This window comes from Spinacia oleracea, chromosome 4, assembly GCF_020520425.1.
Source record: "Spinacia oleracea cultivar Varoflay chromosome 4, BTI_SOV_V1, whole genome shotgun sequence".
In the NCBI taxonomy this organism is placed as follows: Eukaryota; Viridiplantae; Streptophyta; class Magnoliopsida; order Caryophyllales; family Amaranthaceae; genus Spinacia; species Spinacia oleracea.
In genome coordinates this window covers 16,504,669-16,524,981 of record NC_079490.1, presented here as the reverse complement: position 1 = coordinate 16,524,981, position 20,313 = coordinate 16,504,669, and the positions used below count along the sequence as shown (strand labels likewise).

Here is a 20,313-nt window from a genome sequence, read left to right as displayed (position 1 = left end):
AGAACTGAAAATTGCATGGCCATACGGAATGGGATTAAAAGTTAATCTTTATTTGAACAGTTCGAACTCGGCGATCAAGAAACTAGAATTTGAGAATAACAGTGTGTTATCAAATTTTGGCATTAAGAGACTTAAGGAATTTAGCATTGCGTTCTTGTCTTCGGACAAGTGGGAGATTGAAGGAATTATGTCCTCAGACATTTCCGGCAATTACTAAATATAAATAGGAATTAATTATGAAGATAATAAATTAATTATTTTAGTAATCATATTTGCTTGCTAGAGAATAAATGTGATTAGTAGGACAATATTGATTGGACCTACAACTAAAATATATTAATCCTATAAGGTCACACATATAAGCACTAATTGGAATGGGCCCAAAAGGTCCTATGGCAACCGGCCTGCTAAGAGAAATAAGGTTGGGCTTTGTGTTAACTTAAAAGCCCTAAACATTATAATAGTTATAATGTCAGGGATTCAGTAACTACGTTGATTGAATATCTGACACAAAAAGCAAACACAAAAACCCTAACTGTCATTCTCTAAACGCCGTACATCCCAAACAAAGCAAGAGACAGATTGTGATCGTTCTCTTCCGTACTAGCATACGTGGGATTCAATTCGTGCTTGTGGATTGAGTAGAGGAGCAACAAGTGGGGCTCTAAGATCTTCGAAGCTTGCATACGAACGGGAGAACACGCTTCAAAGGTGATTATTCTTTCGACTTAATCTGATCTATACTATTGTTATGCATGAGATCCTGTGATAGATGTTAAGAAATTGTTTCCTGAAATTCCGCTTTATGCATCTATATGTTCCTACAAATACAACCTCACATCCTTACTAAGTTTTTAACACTTTAAAAAATATGTCTGATATTGAAAAACTTTGACCATAAACCATGAGTACATCGCTACATGCAAAGGCCTCTCCTTTTCCCCAACCATACTTTAAAAATGTGTTTGATTAATTAGCTTTAACAACTCGTTGATGTTAGTTGTTGATGTTGTTACCGTAGAGGTTTTTACAGTTACTTACAGAAAAAGGCATGTCCTTGTATAGGCAAATAAAAAAGAAATCTAGGAGATCGAGGTAAAAAGCTAAGGCCTTGTTCTGTTCGATTTATTTTGACTTATTTCATACAAAATAAGTTCGGATAAGTTCATATAAGTTGAGATAAGTTCAGTTAAGTTCAGATAATATAAGTTTAGCAAAAATAATTTTTTTTCACATTTCACACACAAATAAGTTTTTTTCAGACAAAATAAGTTTTTTTCAGATAAAATAAGTTTTTTTCAGATAAAATAAGTTCAGATTAGATCAGATTAGTTTAAATTAGTTCGGCTAATATAGATTCAGTCAAAATAAGTCCAATATAACGGAGTCTAGGACAAACGTTAATTGACTTAATTTTATAAAATCTAAGTACGTGTGAAGCACTAACTCAGAACAATGAACAGCTCACACATGATGTGCACTTCATTTTATAAAATTCCATAGAACAGTTGTAGATGAATCAAGCATTCAGTACTCGTAATTTGATCAAGTGTCAAGATAAGTATGACATTGTCAAAACATACAAACTTAATTATCTTCACATTTCAAGATCAGATCGCATAGAAGTAATCTCCAAGATCACAAGATGACATCTCGTGCAATATATTTACGGTTTGTCTTCGTCATCTTTAGCTTGAAATTAGCAAAAGCCCAATTAGTACCAGCTTTGTTTGTGTTTGGCGATTCATTAGTAGATGTGGGCAACAATAATTACCTCACTTTCACCATTGCCAAAAGTAATCTCCCATATCATGGCGTTGACTTTCCTACCCACAAGCCCACCGGAAGATTCAGTAACGGCAAGAATGGAGCTGATTTTCTAGGTAACTTTATCGTAGAGATAGAATTCTCATAGGATATAAACTAGAATTATACTACCTCCGTTTCAGAAAGTTATTTACGCTTTGGAAAATGTGTCAAAAATATAAAAACTTTGACCGTAAATTCTCATGGATCACCATTATATACATCAAAAAGTTACATGTAAGATCTTGTTAGATTGGTCTCGGGATGTATTTTCAGAATATCAAATTTTTATAACTTTTTCACATACGAAATTGCATATATTAGTATTTAAATATTGTATTGGAGTCCGGTGCAAATAGTAACTATAAAGATCTTTTTGAAACGGAGTTAGTATAATTTATATCCTAGGGAAATATTATCTCCATCACTTGTATAATTTATGAAGTACTCCCGGTTATTGTTTTCAAATGGAAAATTTGCAAATTACTACCTAAGTTTGTAGTGACTTTGCAAATTGATGCATACTACTTTTGTTTTAAAATTATATTTACATTTTCTGTTTTAGTCTGTTTCATAATGTTTTTTACACTTTTTTTATTCTATTTTTTTACATGAAAATTTACTTCATTACCCTTTTTATTCAACAATACATAATATTTTCCATCCAATTTCTCTTACTTTTTTATTTTTTTCTTAGTCATACTCATCTTTTTAAACATCTATCCTACTTTATCCATATTTTATTATACAAACAAGCTTTAGTACTTTTGTACTAATATGTGTGCATTTAGTAACCGTGAAGATCTTTATAAAACGGAGGTTGTTATTTGTTAAAAGTTGTCAATTACTACCTAAGTGTTTAGTAATTGTGTCAATTACTACCTTAGCCCAAATTCCAGTCAATTAGTCACTAATCATATCATAATCAAACAATAATTATACTTTAATTATTTTAATTAATTATTAAAATTAAATAAAAAGTATTAAAGTATGATTAAAGGTTAATTATGAATATTTATGATAAAAATATTTTAGAAAAAATTAACTAATGAAACTCTTTTTTAAAAGTATTAAAGTATAATTTTTAATTTTTTTTAATTTTATTAATTAATTTAAATATTTAAAGTATGATTAATGGTTGATTATGATTTAGTTAGTGACTAATTGGCCGAAATATGAGCTAAGATAGTTATTGACAACAATAACTAAACACCTAGGTAGTAATTGACAACTTTTAACAAGTTATGTAGTAATATGCAAAGTCACTAAAGATCTAGGTAGTAATTTGCAAATTTACCTTTTCAAATTGTAGTTTTTGTATGTTCTTCCGTCTTGTGTATATATTCTTCAATCTCCACTTTTTGTTTTTCCTATTTTGACTATTATTGATTTAGGTAGAATATAGCATGAGTGTTAGGATCCAACCTTCTTTACTTGTATTTCTCTTATCTATTGTTTTTTAGGATCTTTCTAATAGTTTTCTAGGCTTTAGAGAGAATTATTATGTTACTGTAATTCCAGTGTTCACTGGCAGTTTTTAGCTAATTTAAAATAAACCTCTATGAGGGGCATGGACCAATACCTCTCACCAGAAATTGTTTTCGCTTAATCACTTGCGTTGTTGTTAACCTTTATAGATATTGTGATGTCGCATGTTTTTAAGCTTTCCGAGACTCAACAAAGTCTACCACAAAACAAATACATTCTAGTCGTCGGTCCCGCTTGTGCCTGCTGTGCGCACACAAGCGCCCCGATCGACCCTCGACCCTCACTCTTGTCGCTAATAGGCAAGAGAGCCTATTCTGAAGCAAGAACCCGCTCGTCCCCCGAGCCTTGAGATTCTATTTTCTCACAAGGCTTGCGTCCTTGCCGCCCTATAGGAAAGAGGTGCGCCGCACGATCCGGTCTCAAAACATTCAGACCTTAACAGTTGGTAGCAGAGCCAAGGTTCAAACTTAGGCATCAAGAGACCCGAGCAAGCAATCTGAGATGGAATTAGTTGAAGAAATACTAGCCTGGCTGGAGGGCGAGTCAGAGATCTGGACCCGACTAGAGGAAATTGTGATTGGCCAAAGCCAAAGAAATAGAGAGACTCGAGAATGCGGTCGACAAGCTCATGCCATAAAGAGAAGGATTGTATGGCAACTTAGCTTTATCAAAGGGCAAGCTCAAGATGCACAAGACAAGTGCGTTATCCTAATGCACGCTACAAGCTAGGACTGACTCAGGTAAAGGTAGTGCGATGAAGATCAAATATCCAAAGCCTCGAGACTACAGTGGCGCTAGAGACTCGAAGGAAGTTGATAACTTCCTCTTCGACATGGAGCAATATTTCAGAATTTGTCAGCTGAGTGAAAATCTAAAGGCGGATACCACAACCATGCATTTGTCGGATGATGCGAAGCTATGGTGGCGCACAAAGCACGCCGACAATGAAAGGGGAAAGTTAAGATAGATACGTGGGAAGAGTTCAAGAAGGAACTCGAAGATCAATTCTACCCCAAGAACACCGAGTTTGTTGCAAGAAGGAAGCTACAAGGGATGCGCCACAAGGGCTCCATATGCGACTAGCTGTGTGAAGGAATACCCGACTTGCATGTTGGACATTCGAGACATGAATGAGAAGGATTGCTTGTTCAACTTTGTTCACGGGTTGAAAGAATGGGGGCAACGTGAAGTTCTGAGGGTGAAGGTTGACACCCTCTCCGCCGCCATGACTGCTGCAGAGCGACTAATCGACTACTTCGCAAGGAAGGGCCATCGCTCAGAAGAAGAACCAAGGGGACGCTTACAAGTTTGGAGGGCCCAACTCCAACCTCACCCAAGAATGCGAGAAATGACTGAAAGGTGTCGTCCAACTCAGTCGGAGGATTTAAAAAAGGAAATGGGTGAGGAGACTCCCAGAAATCTTGGTCATAACCTTCCCTATCCACAAAGGAATCCAAGACCAGCAAGCCCTCGGAAAACATTAGTAGATTTAACTGTTTGCTTTGTCGAGGCCCACACAAATGGTGGGAGTGCAAGCACAAATGGGAGATCGACAACCTACACAGGAAGTTGTCGGCCATGTCCGTAGAGGAAACCCAAAAAGAGACAGAAAAGAAGCATGAAGTGAAGACGATGAGCCCTTCAGAATGAGTTCCGTCTACATGATGTATGCAATGGGTAAAGAGGCCCCAAAGACAAGAGGGATCGAGCTCCGCGAACATGATGTATGTGGACCTCTTGGTGAATTTGAGGAATGCTCGAGCCACGGTCGACACCGGCGCCTCTCACAACTTTGTGATCGAAACAGAAGCCCGGAGATTGGGATTGGTACTCAAGAAAGGAGGCGGTAGCATGAAATCCGTCAACTCTAAAGCCAAGCCGATCCTCGGTGTACCAAAGTGTGGAAACAAAGTTGGGTGACTGGGAAGGAAAAATGAACTTCACTGCCATCAACATGGACGACTTCAACCTTGTACTTGGATTGGAGTTCCTCCGCACCAGGAAAGCAGTTGAAATGTCTCGCTTGAATTCTTTGCATGTAGCAGGTCGACAGACCTGTCTGGTTCTACCTTTCGGTAATGCGAGTGATGGAGCCTTATAAGAAGGCAACATCCTAGAAGAAATCTCGCATCAACTACCCACCTAAACGAGTGATGGAGCCGCTCAGAAAGGCGACATCTCATATACCCCCTCGCCACAAACACAAGAATCAAGATGCAAGCTCAAGCCTAGGAGCTCCGATCAAGAACCCAGAAACAAGGAAGACTTGGATTCACAAGAATCACCCACTCCAAAAAGAAACATTTATCAAGACTCCCACGGACACTCACCAACCAACCAAGACACACAAAGATTTAAGAAGACTCCAACAACCGCCATCAACGAACGGCGCGAAAGAGACTGCAGAATTTATTAGGATATGAGCTTTTTCTTTTATTTGTAACTCTTGTAAGTCGACGAGGGCGCCAACAACATAAGTGGGGGAGGATGTTAGAATCCAACCTTCCTTTACTTATATTTCTCTTATCTATTATTTTCTAGGATCATTCTAATAGTTTTCTAGGATTTAGAGAGAATTATTATGTTAGTGTAATTCCAGTGTTCACTGGCAGTTTTTAGCTAATTCAAAATAAACCTCTATGAGGGTGTCAGTTTAGATGAACAACACAAGAGGGGGGGTGAATTAGTGTTTGTAGATGTTGGATCTACTTTTTCGCGGAATTGAAAACATTAAGAGATTGCAAGAGAGATTTTAGCGTGGAAACTTCTCTACCCTAATAGAGAGGAAAAACCACGGTCCCGTAGGGACTTAAACCCTTTTACTAATTAGGAAAATCACAGTTCCCTAAACACAACTCCCTTAGGAACAGTCCCTCAACCGTTCCTTCTCAATGATCTCTCTAGAGATCTTCTCTCTCAACTCTTCAGCTCGACTCAAGCCGGTTCTCTCAATTACAAGGTTCACTCAAACCCCTTCCCAATTCTCATGTATAAAAGATAGAATAACAAATAGAATCTGGAATTCTGCTTGAACAAGAACTTCGTATGTGGAACAGGAACTGACGGTAGTGACGTGGGTTATAATGTAGATTTAACTTAAGCACGTAACACCACTAAGTCAGACAATTTTCCTAGACTTATGAATGCAGTATATATAGTGATGCATGTTACCTACTAACCCTAGAAGTTATATTTTATGTTTATCTTTTATTTAGGACTTTTAGACCTAATAGAACTCTATCATGATAAACTCTTTTTTAAAGACTTTAACAAACATAGTATAGAATAATAGCGGTTATGCAGTAGATATATTAATGAAACTCTATCTAAACGACACTCCTATCTTATCATTACTCTTGAATAAGATAAACATTATTTAACCATTAACTAATGCAATCCTAGTTAATATCAAACACATAATCCTAACTATACTAAAACTCCTTAGTACATGACTTAGTATTATTATGTTTAGACTTCTATTAGGACGCGAACTCTAAGGTAATGTGATCTAACAACAATACTCATGCAATCCTATATACTACGTGCAGACTAGGACCAATACCCTCGTCATTGACACTGTTCCACGTACGCTGTTCCACCAACTCCGAACTTTCAGTTTCTAAAGCAAATCTATTAAGCACCCCAATGCTACTAGATTTTCTTCTCTTCTCTTCTCTTTCTCTGTACTTGTACTCTTGATTCTCCTTGAGTCCAAGTTCCTCCTTCTCTTGGATTCTCTAACTCTTGAATCCGTGTTCCTCCTGTAAGTCTTTGGGTCTTCTTCAAAGTCTTACCTACACACGTCATTTATCATTTCTTTACATGCATAATAAACCACGTTAGATATTGAGTCAAGTATGATAGATATTCATAAATCATATATTATAATATTTGCTTGACTAAAATACACATAGGATGATATGGAAAATAATATATTAATGCATAAATAATACTCCTACCGTAATAAGAACTTTAATATGTATGCCAAATATTATGTGACTCAAATACCTAAAATACAGTGAATCTAAACAGTCCTATATTATGCATAATACTAATTATGAAAGCTTAAACTCTAAGAATTTAATCTTTCCTAAAGTGCTTATGCAAACTAAAATTCTTAGACTCCTAAACCTTCTACAATGCATCATAATATATGATAAATGAGACCAGCTATGATATGCATTCCTAGAAGACTCCTTATGTAGCTATATGAAGAGTTCTAAGCACATACAACTATATGTACTTATGATAGGATAATATGAGAGACCTAGACTAATACAAAATCCTACGTCTAATAAACAACTTATCTCAATATGGACTCTTACCTACAATATAGCAAACATATTAGGATGAAAATATGAAAGTATTATATGCACTCCTAAACTCTATTAACGCCCAAAAGTATATGTCGTACATGTGACTAGGAACAGGAACAGTCAGATAACTAGGAACTCTGATAAACAGTTTCTGATCTCTTTCTGGTTGTTCCTGCTGGACTATATAAAGTATCATTTCGTTCTTCCTTTGTCACTATACTTACCACATTAAGTTTACCAATGTAAATGCTAATTTACATATAAACAACATGTATAACGTAGCCATCTTCACTTTAGTGAACAATAACTTCTCGTTGCTCGAGTTCCTTGTTTCTTGGTTCAATCATAACTTGTTCATCCTGTGCGCATCTTGACACACATATAAAATAGATAATCATCATTAGTTTACAATCATCAAAACCTAATTACTCAACAATTTCCCCCTTTTTTGATGATGACAAACTAATGATGCTTATCACACTTTAAGCAATAAAGATTTAGATTTATTCCCCCTTAATTTTGTAAACCAACAACTAATGAACAAGTAAAATGATAGAGTGAGAGCAATACTAATAAACACCAATTAGTTAAGGATTTAGACTGTATTATCAAACAATAAGCATCATACATACTCTTCCCACTTTTGGCATTATCGAAAAGGGTTATTTTGCACACATTCTTTTTAGGTTAACCATACACACCCAATGTTTATATGTCACACACACCACCTTATAGTTTAGTCACTTGTTTGTCCCAAAAAGTCTTCGAGTTCCCAATTTTGAATTAAGGATGTAGTAGCTACATAATTCCAATTCACAATCCTAAGACCCAATGTTAGAAGCAATGAAGTAACTTGACAAATAATAACAAAAAAAAATGGTTGCAAGGTTAATTGTCAAGGTCGAGAATGGATCAAGTAGAAATGATGTGAAGAAATGGCTTGGTGAATAATTGAGTAGAGGGAACCAAATGTAGATAATGTGTTTGTGGTTTATTTTTTCAAATGAGGCCCTCAACAATCATTAGAGTTTTTTAATGAATATGAAATCAAACCCAACACACCTCCATCGCTGTATGTATCACCTTATCTTACCAAGTTCCCATATATCACCAATCTTCCATAAGGAACTGACATCATAGTGAAACGTGGACTGACTGCTTAAATCAATGTTCCTGCAGTGATTGTTTCTTTCATTCACAACTTACAAAGTGTAGTGGAGTAGGAACTAACATTAATGTTGCTTCTTATTCCTGTTCCTATAACCGTCTGTTCCCTTACACCTCATCGAGTGTATGAGTTTAAATTTTTGTAACTCATTGATATTCTTCGTAATAATGGAATTCTAGGAGAAAATATAAAGTACAAGAATAGATCACCTTTGCTTTAATTTTTTTTGATTTTTTTTTTTTGATTTTTTTTTTGATTTTTTTTTTAAAACAAAGGCGTCATTACAAAAATTTGAGCTTTCCTAGAGTATAAGATCATATAATAATATAGAAAGGACTTACCATTAAATATAAGTTCCACCACCGAATATAAAAATCATGTTCAATGTTCCCTACCTTATTCCCCTGAGTTCCTTACCATCTTCTTTCATGCGGAACCTCGTAGAAGTAAAGTTCTATATGATACCCAGTAAATTTCTATGTGATACGTACATCATACGGTGATTTTTCTCCAAAGCTTTTATTGATAAATAATAACCCGCTGCTCCTACTTCTTCTTTGACTTCCCTCTCAAAACATATTCATAATTATTACTCTTCATGCATCGTCGAACCATAGGAAAGAAGAATATATTTTTGGAGCTTCAAGGGTAGTGAGGATATGAAGTGGTAGAGTACACATATGGTATGAGATAAGGAAAGAATATTCGAAATTTTTGAAACATGTTATAGAGAAAAACAAGACCATAGTTGTAGAGTATGATTGAACTTATCACACACCCACAATCATAACATTGTAGAATTATGCTAATGGCTCGGCCTGGGTAGGCTCAACCCAATCACTAAAACACAAACCTGACTTTGAAAATACGGTGTGGGTATTGAAGGTTTGTTCCCTCTAAAGTATTTAAAAAGACGTGCAATATTTCAGGAACATAATTGCCTTGTTCCTTCAACGTTTCGTCCATTGTTCCTTTGGCAACTTAGGAATTTTGTATTGGGACAACATCCAAATTTCTCAACGAGTCCTCTAATACTTTTAGGCAAGTGAATATGTCTTTTAAAACATGAGAATTGAGTGTGACACATTGACTTATAGGTGTGCATGATTTACTTCAATTGAAAAGTGTACAAGGGCCCTAAACGAAAAGTTCATTTGGGAAAAAAGTACTTTATGCTCATGTTAGTTTCAAGAAGTCTTGTTCCTTTACTACTTGGTGATAGCAACAAAGAATTTATTCACATGAGATAACATTTAGAAGGTTTCTTAAAATAAACGGTGCGATAATCATGCAATTTGACACATCATTAATATGAGTAAGAGTGTTATACCTCACATGGTCCAAACTTGCTTGAAAACGTTGCATATGGTTTGATCATTGATGGCTTACTCACGAGTTTCATTTAGTGTTAGTTTCACATTTACTCCAGTTGCTCCTTGTGGCCCCTTTTATTAGTTGAGATCTTGTTCGTGTTCCTTTTTCTTCTTTGCTGGAACGCTCTAAGTGATGTTGAATGGTTCGTCTCAACTGCTTCCTGTTCCTTGTTCCTCTTTCATCTGAACAGGAACTCGTTCTCTTTCCTTTGGTCTTTATGCTTGACCATGCTTCTTCATCTTGGGTTGTCTCGCGTAGATCTGAGGAATAAGTTGCAATGGTTTGGGGTCTTTATTAACCAGTAAAGCATCTTTGTTTTCGCTCACATTGATGTAATCTAAAATCAAAACCCAAGTATAATCTTTTGTGCAATTATAAGGTTACTAGGTTAGTCTTCAAGAAATAAATATATATTAAAGCATAAATATACAGAAAATTCTAGACGTGAATACTCCCTTTTGATAGTCTCTTTTGTACTTACAACAGTAAACCTTGTTGATGTTCCTTGTTGTACATTCACTAAGAGAGTTGTTCCCGAACTTCTGTTATATTTCTGAAATTGAGTTCCTCATGAGTTGGACCAGGAACTTGTGCGTCGGTGTCAAAGCCTTCTCATGGATAAGTTGGTTTTCGTTCCTGTATTCTTAGGTACTTCAGTCGTTCCTCCAAATCTTGGTCTCTGTTCCCTTGATACGTGGAACATATTTTTACACTTCAATTTCTTTTACTTCAAGAATAGGCCTTCAAAACCTTATCGTTAATTTGCACAACTAACCAAACACAAAGTGAAGTTAATAATATAAGAAATAAAGGAAACAAAGTAATTCACACAAAGTAAATAAGGATTTTGATTAAGTTCCCTTCTTCATATTACTCATAATTCATTCTCCTTAACATAGTCTTGGAAACTTCAATTTGATCCGTATGAGTTTGTTTGTTGTTTTCATCCATCTTGATTACAGGGAACTGACTTGTTGTGGAGGAACTGGATTTGACTTTTTACTGTTTCCTTATCCAGTTCCTACTGCGTCTGTTCCTAATATTTCAACGGACCTTAAGGGATATACCATCTTTCCTTTCTTTTTTGTGTGATTTGTTTGCTGTCCATTTCTTCGTTATAGATCTCTTGCATAATGATATAAATATGTAGCACAACTTCTCTTCCAAAACCTCTTTTAAAGGTTTTTCGTGAGACACACTTACATATGTCTTCAAAAATGTGCATGAATAACATTTTTGTCATGAGATTTATATTGTCTTTTCTCACATATGGCCTGCAAAATAGATCAGTTCTTGGTCTTGGGTACCCAAATTTGCTTGAGTCCCTTCTTGTTAGTAGGAGTAGTCATATGTGTCTTTTTCTTCAAAACGAGTTTTACTCTACTACTAATACGTACAAGATTAATTATGCATTCATATGGCCAATAAGTAAATAGTTCATAATGCATAACCTTCTTGACTTTAGGCATACACCTTGAAAATATAAAATTAACAGTGCCTAAAATAATGCAGTTCCCATAAGTAGGAACATTCAGTTCCTCTAGATCTGTTCCTTGTACTATTTCTAGTGAGATGAAGATTGATAAATTTCAAAAATGATTAGAAAACCTTCTCTTCCATTCGAAGACACATAAATATCGTTTTTAATACAATTAAAGTCAGATTTCAAATTCTTAAAATAGATAAGGTCATCTTTACTAGAAACAGTTGTAGGAACAGGTTTTAGTTCTATCAAAATCAATTCAAAACCCGAAGTTGTAATTTTCCATATAAGTTCCCTACATGTGTTCAACACTTCACTAATAAGAAAATTATTTTGATTTGTAAACCTTGTTTTGAAATTGATATGACTTGTTCCAAAAACGTTATCTTGGTCGTTCCTAGTAAATCCAAAATTTAAAAATTTCATTTTTGTTTGGAAATCTGAATTTTTCTTTTTATTCCCATCATGAAGAAGTTTCAATATCTTCAAAAACATATTTCAAACTCTTTTGAAACCAAATATTGTTTTACCGAAACCAGCACTAGGAACAACGAATCTCAGTTCCATCTCAATGATTTTGGTATTCATGGTCACATGGTTCAATTCAAGTTGCATGACCTTTTTCGACAATTTGCAAAAACAATTTTTGATATTTCAAATCAATATTGCTTTTAACAAGTCTTGTTGCACACATGTTCCTAGTAAAATATTTATGAAACAAATTATTTGCAATTTTTAAAATCTATTTGAAAATCAAACTTTTCAGATTCAAGAGAATAAAAATTATATTTCATACCATTTAGAAAAATAGAAATATTTTTACCATCGACAAGACTAGGAGAAAATTTTAATTTTTGCTGGAATTGTGCAACAATCAAGACCACTTTGTTCCTCTTCAAAACCGCAAGAAATATTTTAAATTTAAAGCAAAGTCTTATGGAAAACTTGTAAATAAACATGGTTAATTCAAGGTTGCTCACAATCAATCGTTGCTTTATATTTCTGCGTTACGGAATTAACACACATATGGCCAATGGTATATAACGTATGATGTTCCTAATATTTAACAATTAAGAACAAGAATAAATAATATATTAAAGATTGAAAATTTACCTCTAATTATTTTTCTTCAATCTTTGTGTTAATCATCATCATCAAATACGTGCTATCCTCCTTTTCGTCCATCAGGAACAGCAGAATTGTGGGAACTGTTTCTTTCATAACATTGTTCATCTTTTCCCGGATCACTCATCAGAATTACCTGTAAAATATAGAGCACCGGCTCTGATACCAATTGTTAGTTTAGATGAACAACACAAGAGGGGGGGGTGAATTAGTGTTTGTAGATGTTGGATCTACTTTTTCGCGGAATTAAAAACATTAAGAGATTGCAAGAGATATTTTAGCGTGGAAACCTCTCTACCCTAATAGAGAGGAAAAACCATGGCCCCGTAGGGACTTAAACCCTTTTACTAATTAGGAAAATCACAGTTCCCTAAACACAACTCCCTTAGGAACAGTCCCTCAACCGTTCCTTCTCAATGATCTCTCTAGAGATCTTCTCTCTCAACTCTTCCGCTCGACTCAAGCTGATTCTCTCAATTACAAGGTTCACTCAAACCCCTTCCCAATTCTCAAGTATAAAAAATAGAATAACAAATAGAATCTGGAATTCTTCTGGAACAAGAACTTTGTATGTGGAACAGGAACTGACGGTACTGACGTGGGTTATAATGTAGATTTAACTTAAGCACATAACACCACTAAGTCAGAAAATTTTCCTAATTATGAATGCAGTATATATAGTGATGCATGTTACCTACTAACCCTAGAAGATATATTTTATGTTTGTCTTTTATTTAGGACTTTTAGACCTAATAGAACTCTATCATGATAAACTCTTTTTTAAAGACTTTAACAAACATAGTATAGAATAATAGCGGTTATGCAGTAGATATATTAATGAAACTCTATCTAAACGACACTCCTATCTTATCATGACTCTTGAATAAGATAAACATTATTTAACCATTAACTAATGCAATCCTAGTTAATATCAAACACATAATCCTAACTATACTAAAACTCCTTAGTACATGACTTAGTATTATTATGTTAGACTCTATTAGGACGCGAACTCTAAGGTAATGTGATCTAACAACAATACTCATGCAATCCTATATACTACGTGCAGACTAGGACCAGTACCCTCGTCATTGACACTGTTCCACGTACGCTGTGCCACCAGCTCCAAACTTTCAGTTTCTAAAGCAAATCTATTAAGCACCCTAATGCTACTAGATTTTCTTCCCTTCTCTTCTCTTTCTCTGTACTTGTACTCTTGATTCTCCTTGAGTCCAAGTTCCTCCTTCTCTTGGATTCTCTAACTCTTGAATCCGTGTTCCTCCTGTAAGTCTTTGGGTCTTCTTCAAAAAGTCTTACCTACACACGTCATTTATCATTTCTTTGCATGCATAATAAACCACGTTAGATATTGAGTCAAGTATGATTGATATTCATAAATCATATATTATAATATTTGCTTGACTAAAATACACATAGGATAATATGGAATATAATATATTAATGCATAAATAATATTCCTACCCTAATTAATAAGAACTTTAATATGTATGCCAAATATTATGTGACTCAAATACCTAAAATACAGTGAATCTAAACAGTCCTATATTATGGATAATACTAATTATGATAGCTTAAACTCTAAGCATTTAATCTTTCCTAAAGTGCTTATGCGAACTAAAACTCTTAGACTCCTAAACCGTCTACAATGCATCATAATATATGATAAATGAGACCAGCTATGATATGCATTCCTAGAAGACTCCTAATGCATATCTAACTATATGAAGAGTCCTAAGCACATACAACTATATGCACTTATGATAGGATAATATGAGAGACCTAGACTAATGCAAAATCCTACGTCTAATAAACAACTTATCCCAGTATGGACTCTTACCTACAATATAGCAAACATATTAGGATGAAAATATGAAAGTATTATATGCACTCCTAAACTCTATTAACGCCCACAAGTATATGTCGTACATGTGACTAGGAACAGGAACAGTCAGACAACTAGGAACTCTGATAAACAGTTTCTGATCTCTTTCTGGTTGTTCCTGCTGGACTATATAAAGTATCATTTCGTTCGTCCTTTGTCACTGTACTTACCACATGAAGTTTACCAATGTAAATGCTAATTTACATATAAACAACTTGTATAACGTAGCCATCTTCACTTTAGTGAACAATAACTTCTCATTGCTCGAGTTCCTTGTTTCTTGGTTCAATCATACCTTGTTCCTCCTGTGCGCATCTTGACACACATATTAAATAGATAATCATCATTAGTTTACAATCATCAAAACTTAATTACTCAACAGAGGGGTATGGACCAATACCTCTCATAAGAACTTGTCTTTGCTTAATCACTTGCGTTGTTGTTAGCCTTTATTACCATCCTTATTTATTTTCAAAATATCAATTTTTTGTTATTTTATAAAAAAAGTTTCATATGTAATTGGATATATCGATGGTCAAACGTGTACGTGTATTAGAGATCGTAGAAAGCAAATTAGTGTAACTATTAAAAAAAATTGGAGGGAGTATGCTTATACAATAGTAGATCACAACACAAGTCTTAATTATGATTTTTAATTGTCTATATGAACGTTTTGGCAGCCGAGAAACTTGGGTTGCCCTCCCCACCACCTTACCTTTCACTAGTGCACAACAACGTCGACGACTTTACCAAGGGTGTTAGCTTTGCGTCAGCAGCTGCTGGAATTTTAAATACAACTTCTCGATACATATATCTTCCTCAGTTTGGCGGAACCGATCACAATGAACTATCTGTATGTCTATCTGTATCCTATCCTTAACTCGAAAGCCATACTAATTAACTTATAAGTACTTAATTGTACACACGCGGGTTCTGTTTACTATGTTCTTGAATTGTATTACCTCCGTTTTAAAATATTCTTTGTAGTTACTATTTATACAAAAATTAACATTAAATAGGAACAGTGTGTAAAAATATGAGTGGATACAATAAAATATGGATAAAGCAGGATAGATGTGTAAAAAAGGGTGCGTGTAAGAAAAAAATGAGTTAAGTAAAAGAAAGTGATTGGAAAGTTGTAAATGTTGTGGGATAAGAGGAGTAAAATAGTAAATTTTCATTTCTAAAAATAGAATAATGCACAATGTAAATAACATTATAAAATAGATTAAAATGGAAGTGTAATTAAAGATCATTTTGAAATATAGGTAATATTTCGTTAAAACAACTAAGTTGTTTTATTTCGGAAAAATTTGGCAAATACAACCTAATAAACTTCCATAATTTCTAATTTTGTCAATTACAACCTTAAACTATACATCCATTTTCAATTACAACCCATATTCATTTTTCAGCAAAAAACACTAGAAGATGATGTCATAATGTCATTATAAGAAACAATTACATAATTTCTATTAAACCAAAAAATAAGAAATAAAACAAAATAGATCGAGAAATAAGAATTAAAAAAAATCGAAGAATAATTTTTTTATGGATATTATGTAATTGTTTTTTAATAACATTATGACTTCGTCTTCCGGTGTATCAAAAGGTCTTGCGCGCACAAGGTGTACAATAAATTTATTGTACACCAAGATAACTTTTATACAGTTTTTTGTAACTTTAACTTATTTTTCTGTAACTTTTATATTATAAAAATAAAAAGTTGATAGATAAACATTTTAAAGGGTTAAATGATTAATTTATACATTATTAGTGATTTTGAAGAAATAATTTTGATTCAAATGAAAAAATTTATCATTAAAAAATAAATAACTTTTACATATATAAATGTAACTTTTAAACATTTTGAGTCAACTTTTACTCCGGTGTACAATATTTATTGTACACCCATTGTAAATAAGAATTTGTGCCGGTGTATAAGTTTAAGGTTGTACTTGATAAAATTAGAAGTTTGATTTTGTAATTGAAAAATACATAACTTTATTAATTGTATTTGTCAAATTTGCCTTGATTTCGAGATTAAAAGACACTGTCTTATAAAACTTTACTAGCTTCTCAAATTTTCACCATAACTTGGTTCAGCGTTTCACAATTTCCATGGATGAACAAGTAGAGTATTGTGTAAAAGTACGGGAAGTCTTGGTTAAGAAATTAGGGCAACGGGATGCAGCCAAACACATAGCAGAATCTGTATTCGCGATTGTGATTGGAAGCGTCGACATAGGAGAATACTACAATGCACGGGATGCAAGTTTCAAAAAGCAAGGGAGCCCTCAACAATTAGTTGATTTATTGATACTTACTATTACATCACAACTGAAGGTACGATCCTCCCTTTAAATTACAATTGTTTTGTTTTATACTACTCCCTCCGTCTCTTTTTGTTCTTTACGTTTGATATTTTTCACGCGTTTTAACGATTAATTAATTTGCATTGAGATTTCTCAATTTTTTTTATTTAAACAAGATAAATTACGTTTATTTATAATTTTTTTCACTTTTATCAAAATTATGATATTGGCCTATTGGGAAATGAGAAAACTTTAATGTCCCAATGGAAAAGTGTGAAAGATTAAATGACCTAATGAATTTAATTGGTTAAAATAATATTTGGACACAAATTTTGATAGAATACTAAGTCATTTATGTGGTTATATAAAAGAAAATGTAAAAAACATTTTGAAATACCCAAAATGAAAAACGTAAAGAACAAAAAGAGACGGATGGAATAGTACGAACCACATCCACACCTCTCACAGATTTATCTGTCAGCTATACACATGTCAGGCTCTTGAAAGTGAGGGGGAAAAAGTAACGGAAACCCCCCATACCACCACCACCACCACCACCCCCAACTCCGAAATTGGGAGAGATTCTAGTGGTAATATACCACCTATAAAAAATGGCCACTTAATTTGTCTGGATGGGAAAATTAGATTTATATGGTCGGTCCGTTGTGAGAAGCTTATATAATAATCAGGGAATAAGCAGAGAGAAAAAGTACATGAAAAATTGTAAGTTACATGGCACCGTACATACCAAAGTATGTGTCACATTTTTTTGTCCGTGAATTACACTACAATAATTTGTATCTTTAACCACAACCTAATTACGACGGGTCAAAAATTACGTCGTAAAAGCCTTTTTCGACGGGGCTAACAACCAAATAAAGACGGGAATAACCGTCTCAAATATCTTTTATGACGGGTTAACGACGGGATTTTCTATTAACGACGGCCCCCTTTTATGACGGGTTCACGACAGGAAATCCCATCGTTAATCAACGATTATTGGCCTTTCGCGATGGGATTTCCCGTCGTTAATAGTACAATTTCTTGTAGTGGATTATTATTTTCGGATTTTCTTCGTGTGTTATTTTTATTTAAACTTAAAGGTGAAAGTAACAGAAGTCGCAACAGTCTCAAACATGACAAATGTATTTAACATGTTTGTGGCAGGAAATATACAATATTGGGGGCCGTAAGTTTGTTATGATCGGGATAGGTACAATTGGCTGCATACCATCAGAAAGAGTGAAGATAAAAGATGAGGCATGCAATGAAGTCTTTAATTATTGGGCTACCAAATACAACCAAGGACTCCAAGTAGTCCTACAAAAACTCGAGTCAGAGCTTGAAAATTTCCAGTATTCCTACTTCAACGTCTACGATTTCTTTCTCAATATCATAGAACAACCACATTCTTGCGGTATGAATTACTCCCTACTTAGTAGGGGTGAGCAAAAAGTCAGGGTACCCTGAATCGGAACCAGAACCAGAACCTGTTAGGAACCTACGGTTTCGGTTCCGGCTAATAAAATTGGGAACCTGTTAGGAACCTACGGTTCCGGTTCCGGCTAATAAAATTGGGAACCTGTTAGGAACCTACGGTTCCGGTTCCGGCTAATAAAATTGGGAACCTGTTGCAACAGGTTCCGGTTCCGGTTCTCACTTTTTCGGAACGGGTATCCTGTTGGGTACCCTGTACACACCAAGTGTAATATGAATTTCCCAAAAAAAGTTTTCGGGCCTTATAAAAAGGCTCTCTATGCCTAAAATCTCTATTCTATCCAAGCTAGTTTTTGAAAAATATAAATATAAAATTACAATCTAAGCCCAAGCTATAAAACAAATAAAGCCCAAACCATAAAGTAGATTTTTTCTCAATAAATTAACAATAATTTATTTAAATTTTTAATATGACAGGGTACCCTTAATCAGAACCCGTGAACAGGTTCCGGTTCCGGTTCTCAACAGGTTCCGGTTCCGGTTCCCATTTTCAGGAACCTGTTGCAACAAGTTCCGGTTCCGGTTCCTGAAATTTTAACAGGGTACGTACCCAGTTGTACTCAACCCTACTACTTAGTACTTACCCTTTGAAATGTGAATTAAGTTAAAAAAACACCACGTACGTACCCTTGAAGATTGATGATCGAAAAATACTTATACAACCCTGCCTCTTTTTTCAGGATTTAAGGAAGTGAAAGCTGCATGTTGTGGACTTGGGCACCTAAATGGTGAAGTAGCTTGTTTTCCATTTTCAAATCTTTGTAATTATAGAACCGACCATGTTTTCTGGGATCTTTATCACCCGACGGAAGCAGCTACTCGCATAATCATAGATGCTGCTTTTGATGGTGCGCAACATTATTCATTCCCGATCAATATACGAGGTCTAGTTTCTAATTAAGTCAAGAGCGACGTTAGAATTAATCCGATCCAACCATAATGTTTTACTACCTCCGTTACGAAATGATGTTTATATTTCCGTTTTACTTCATTTTATTTCATAATGTTCTTTACCCTTTGCTTTATTTTATTTCTGGACATGAAAATTTACTATATTACCACCTCACCCAACAATATTTACAATTTTCACTCATTTTCTCTTATTTTATTCATTTTTTTCTTACACGCACTCAAATTTTAAAGATTTTTTCTTACTTTATCCGTGTTTTATTATATTCAACCAACTTTTCTATTTTTGTCTTAATATTTGTTTAAATAGTAACCTTAAAAATCTTTATGAAAAAGGAGGTAGTATGTCAATTTAGTGTTCAATAAAAGCTTCAGAATCTTCTAGCGTAGTTGTCAACTACCCTACTCCCTCCGTTCTTAAATATTAGTCCCTTTTTGATTTTTTCATACGTTTCAACTCAATATTTAAACGTAAATATATTCAAATACATATGTTAATGAAATATAAAATTTTGTTGTTAAACTACACATTAAGACGAACAAAACAAGATCCTACATGAATATATTTTGAAATACGTATTGGAAAGGAATTGGAAGATTCTCTTCAATTGGAAACAGTGACAAGATTCCAAAAGGGACTCATAATCAAGAAGGGAGGGAGTATTACTTTCTCCGTTCTAATTTCCATGGTACAATTGATTTTGTCACACATATTAAGGAGAGGTAAAAGAAAACATTAAAGGACAAAAGTAAGTGCACCTTAGCAACAACAACAACCAACCATCACTTTCACCTCTTTAAAAGTCATTGCAACTAGAAGTATGTCAATTCATCATATAAAACTTTCCCACAATAGCTAAAATTGTACCAACTAAAAATGAATTTTCCTAAAAGAAATTGTGTCTTGTAAATAAAAATGGAGAAAGTAT

The 20,313-nt window shown here is 34.2% G+C and overlaps 1 protein-coding gene across 2 annotated transcripts; it reads left to right on the top strand.

The window, feature by feature from the left end:
* The first annotated feature begins 1,467 nt into the window (after positions 1-1,467).
* LOC110774864 (GDSL esterase/lipase At5g55050-like) lies at positions 1,468-19,557 on the top strand. Of its 2 annotated transcripts, XR_008918597.1 has the most exons (6): positions 1,468-1,883; positions 15,344-15,516; positions 16,770-17,009; positions 18,146-18,395; positions 18,893-19,017; positions 19,156-19,294. XR_008918597.1 is itself a non-coding variant. In XM_056826562.1 (5 exons), the coding sequence occupies exons 1-5, from the start codon at positions 1,646-1,648 to the stop codon at positions 19,374-19,376; spliced, it is 1,122 nt and encodes a 373-aa protein (XP_056682540.1). In that variant the 5' UTR covers positions 1,468-1,645; the 3' UTR covers positions 19,377-19,557. The 2 variants fall into 2 exon arrangements, 1 of the variants encoding a protein (XP_056682540.1); XM_056826562.1 differs by lacking the exon at positions 18,893-19,017 and having other exon boundaries at positions 19,156-19,557.
* The last annotated feature ends 756 nt before the right edge of the window (positions 19,558-20,313 follow it).

Excerpts from the sequence above, each read along its gene's own strand:
- LOC110774864 (XM_056826562.1), top strand. The coding sequence starts at position 1,646 with ATGACATCTCGTGCAATATATTTACGGTTTGTCTTCGTCATCTTTAGC. Across the intron at positions 1,884-15,343 it reads GAATGGAGCTGATTTTCTAG|CCGAGAAACTTGGGTTGCCC; the intron begins GTAACTTTATCG and ends ACGTTTTGGCAG. Across the intron at positions 17,010-18,145 it reads CTATTACATCACAACTGAAG|GAAATATACAATATTGGGGG; the intron begins GTACGATCCTCC and ends TGTTTGTGGCAG.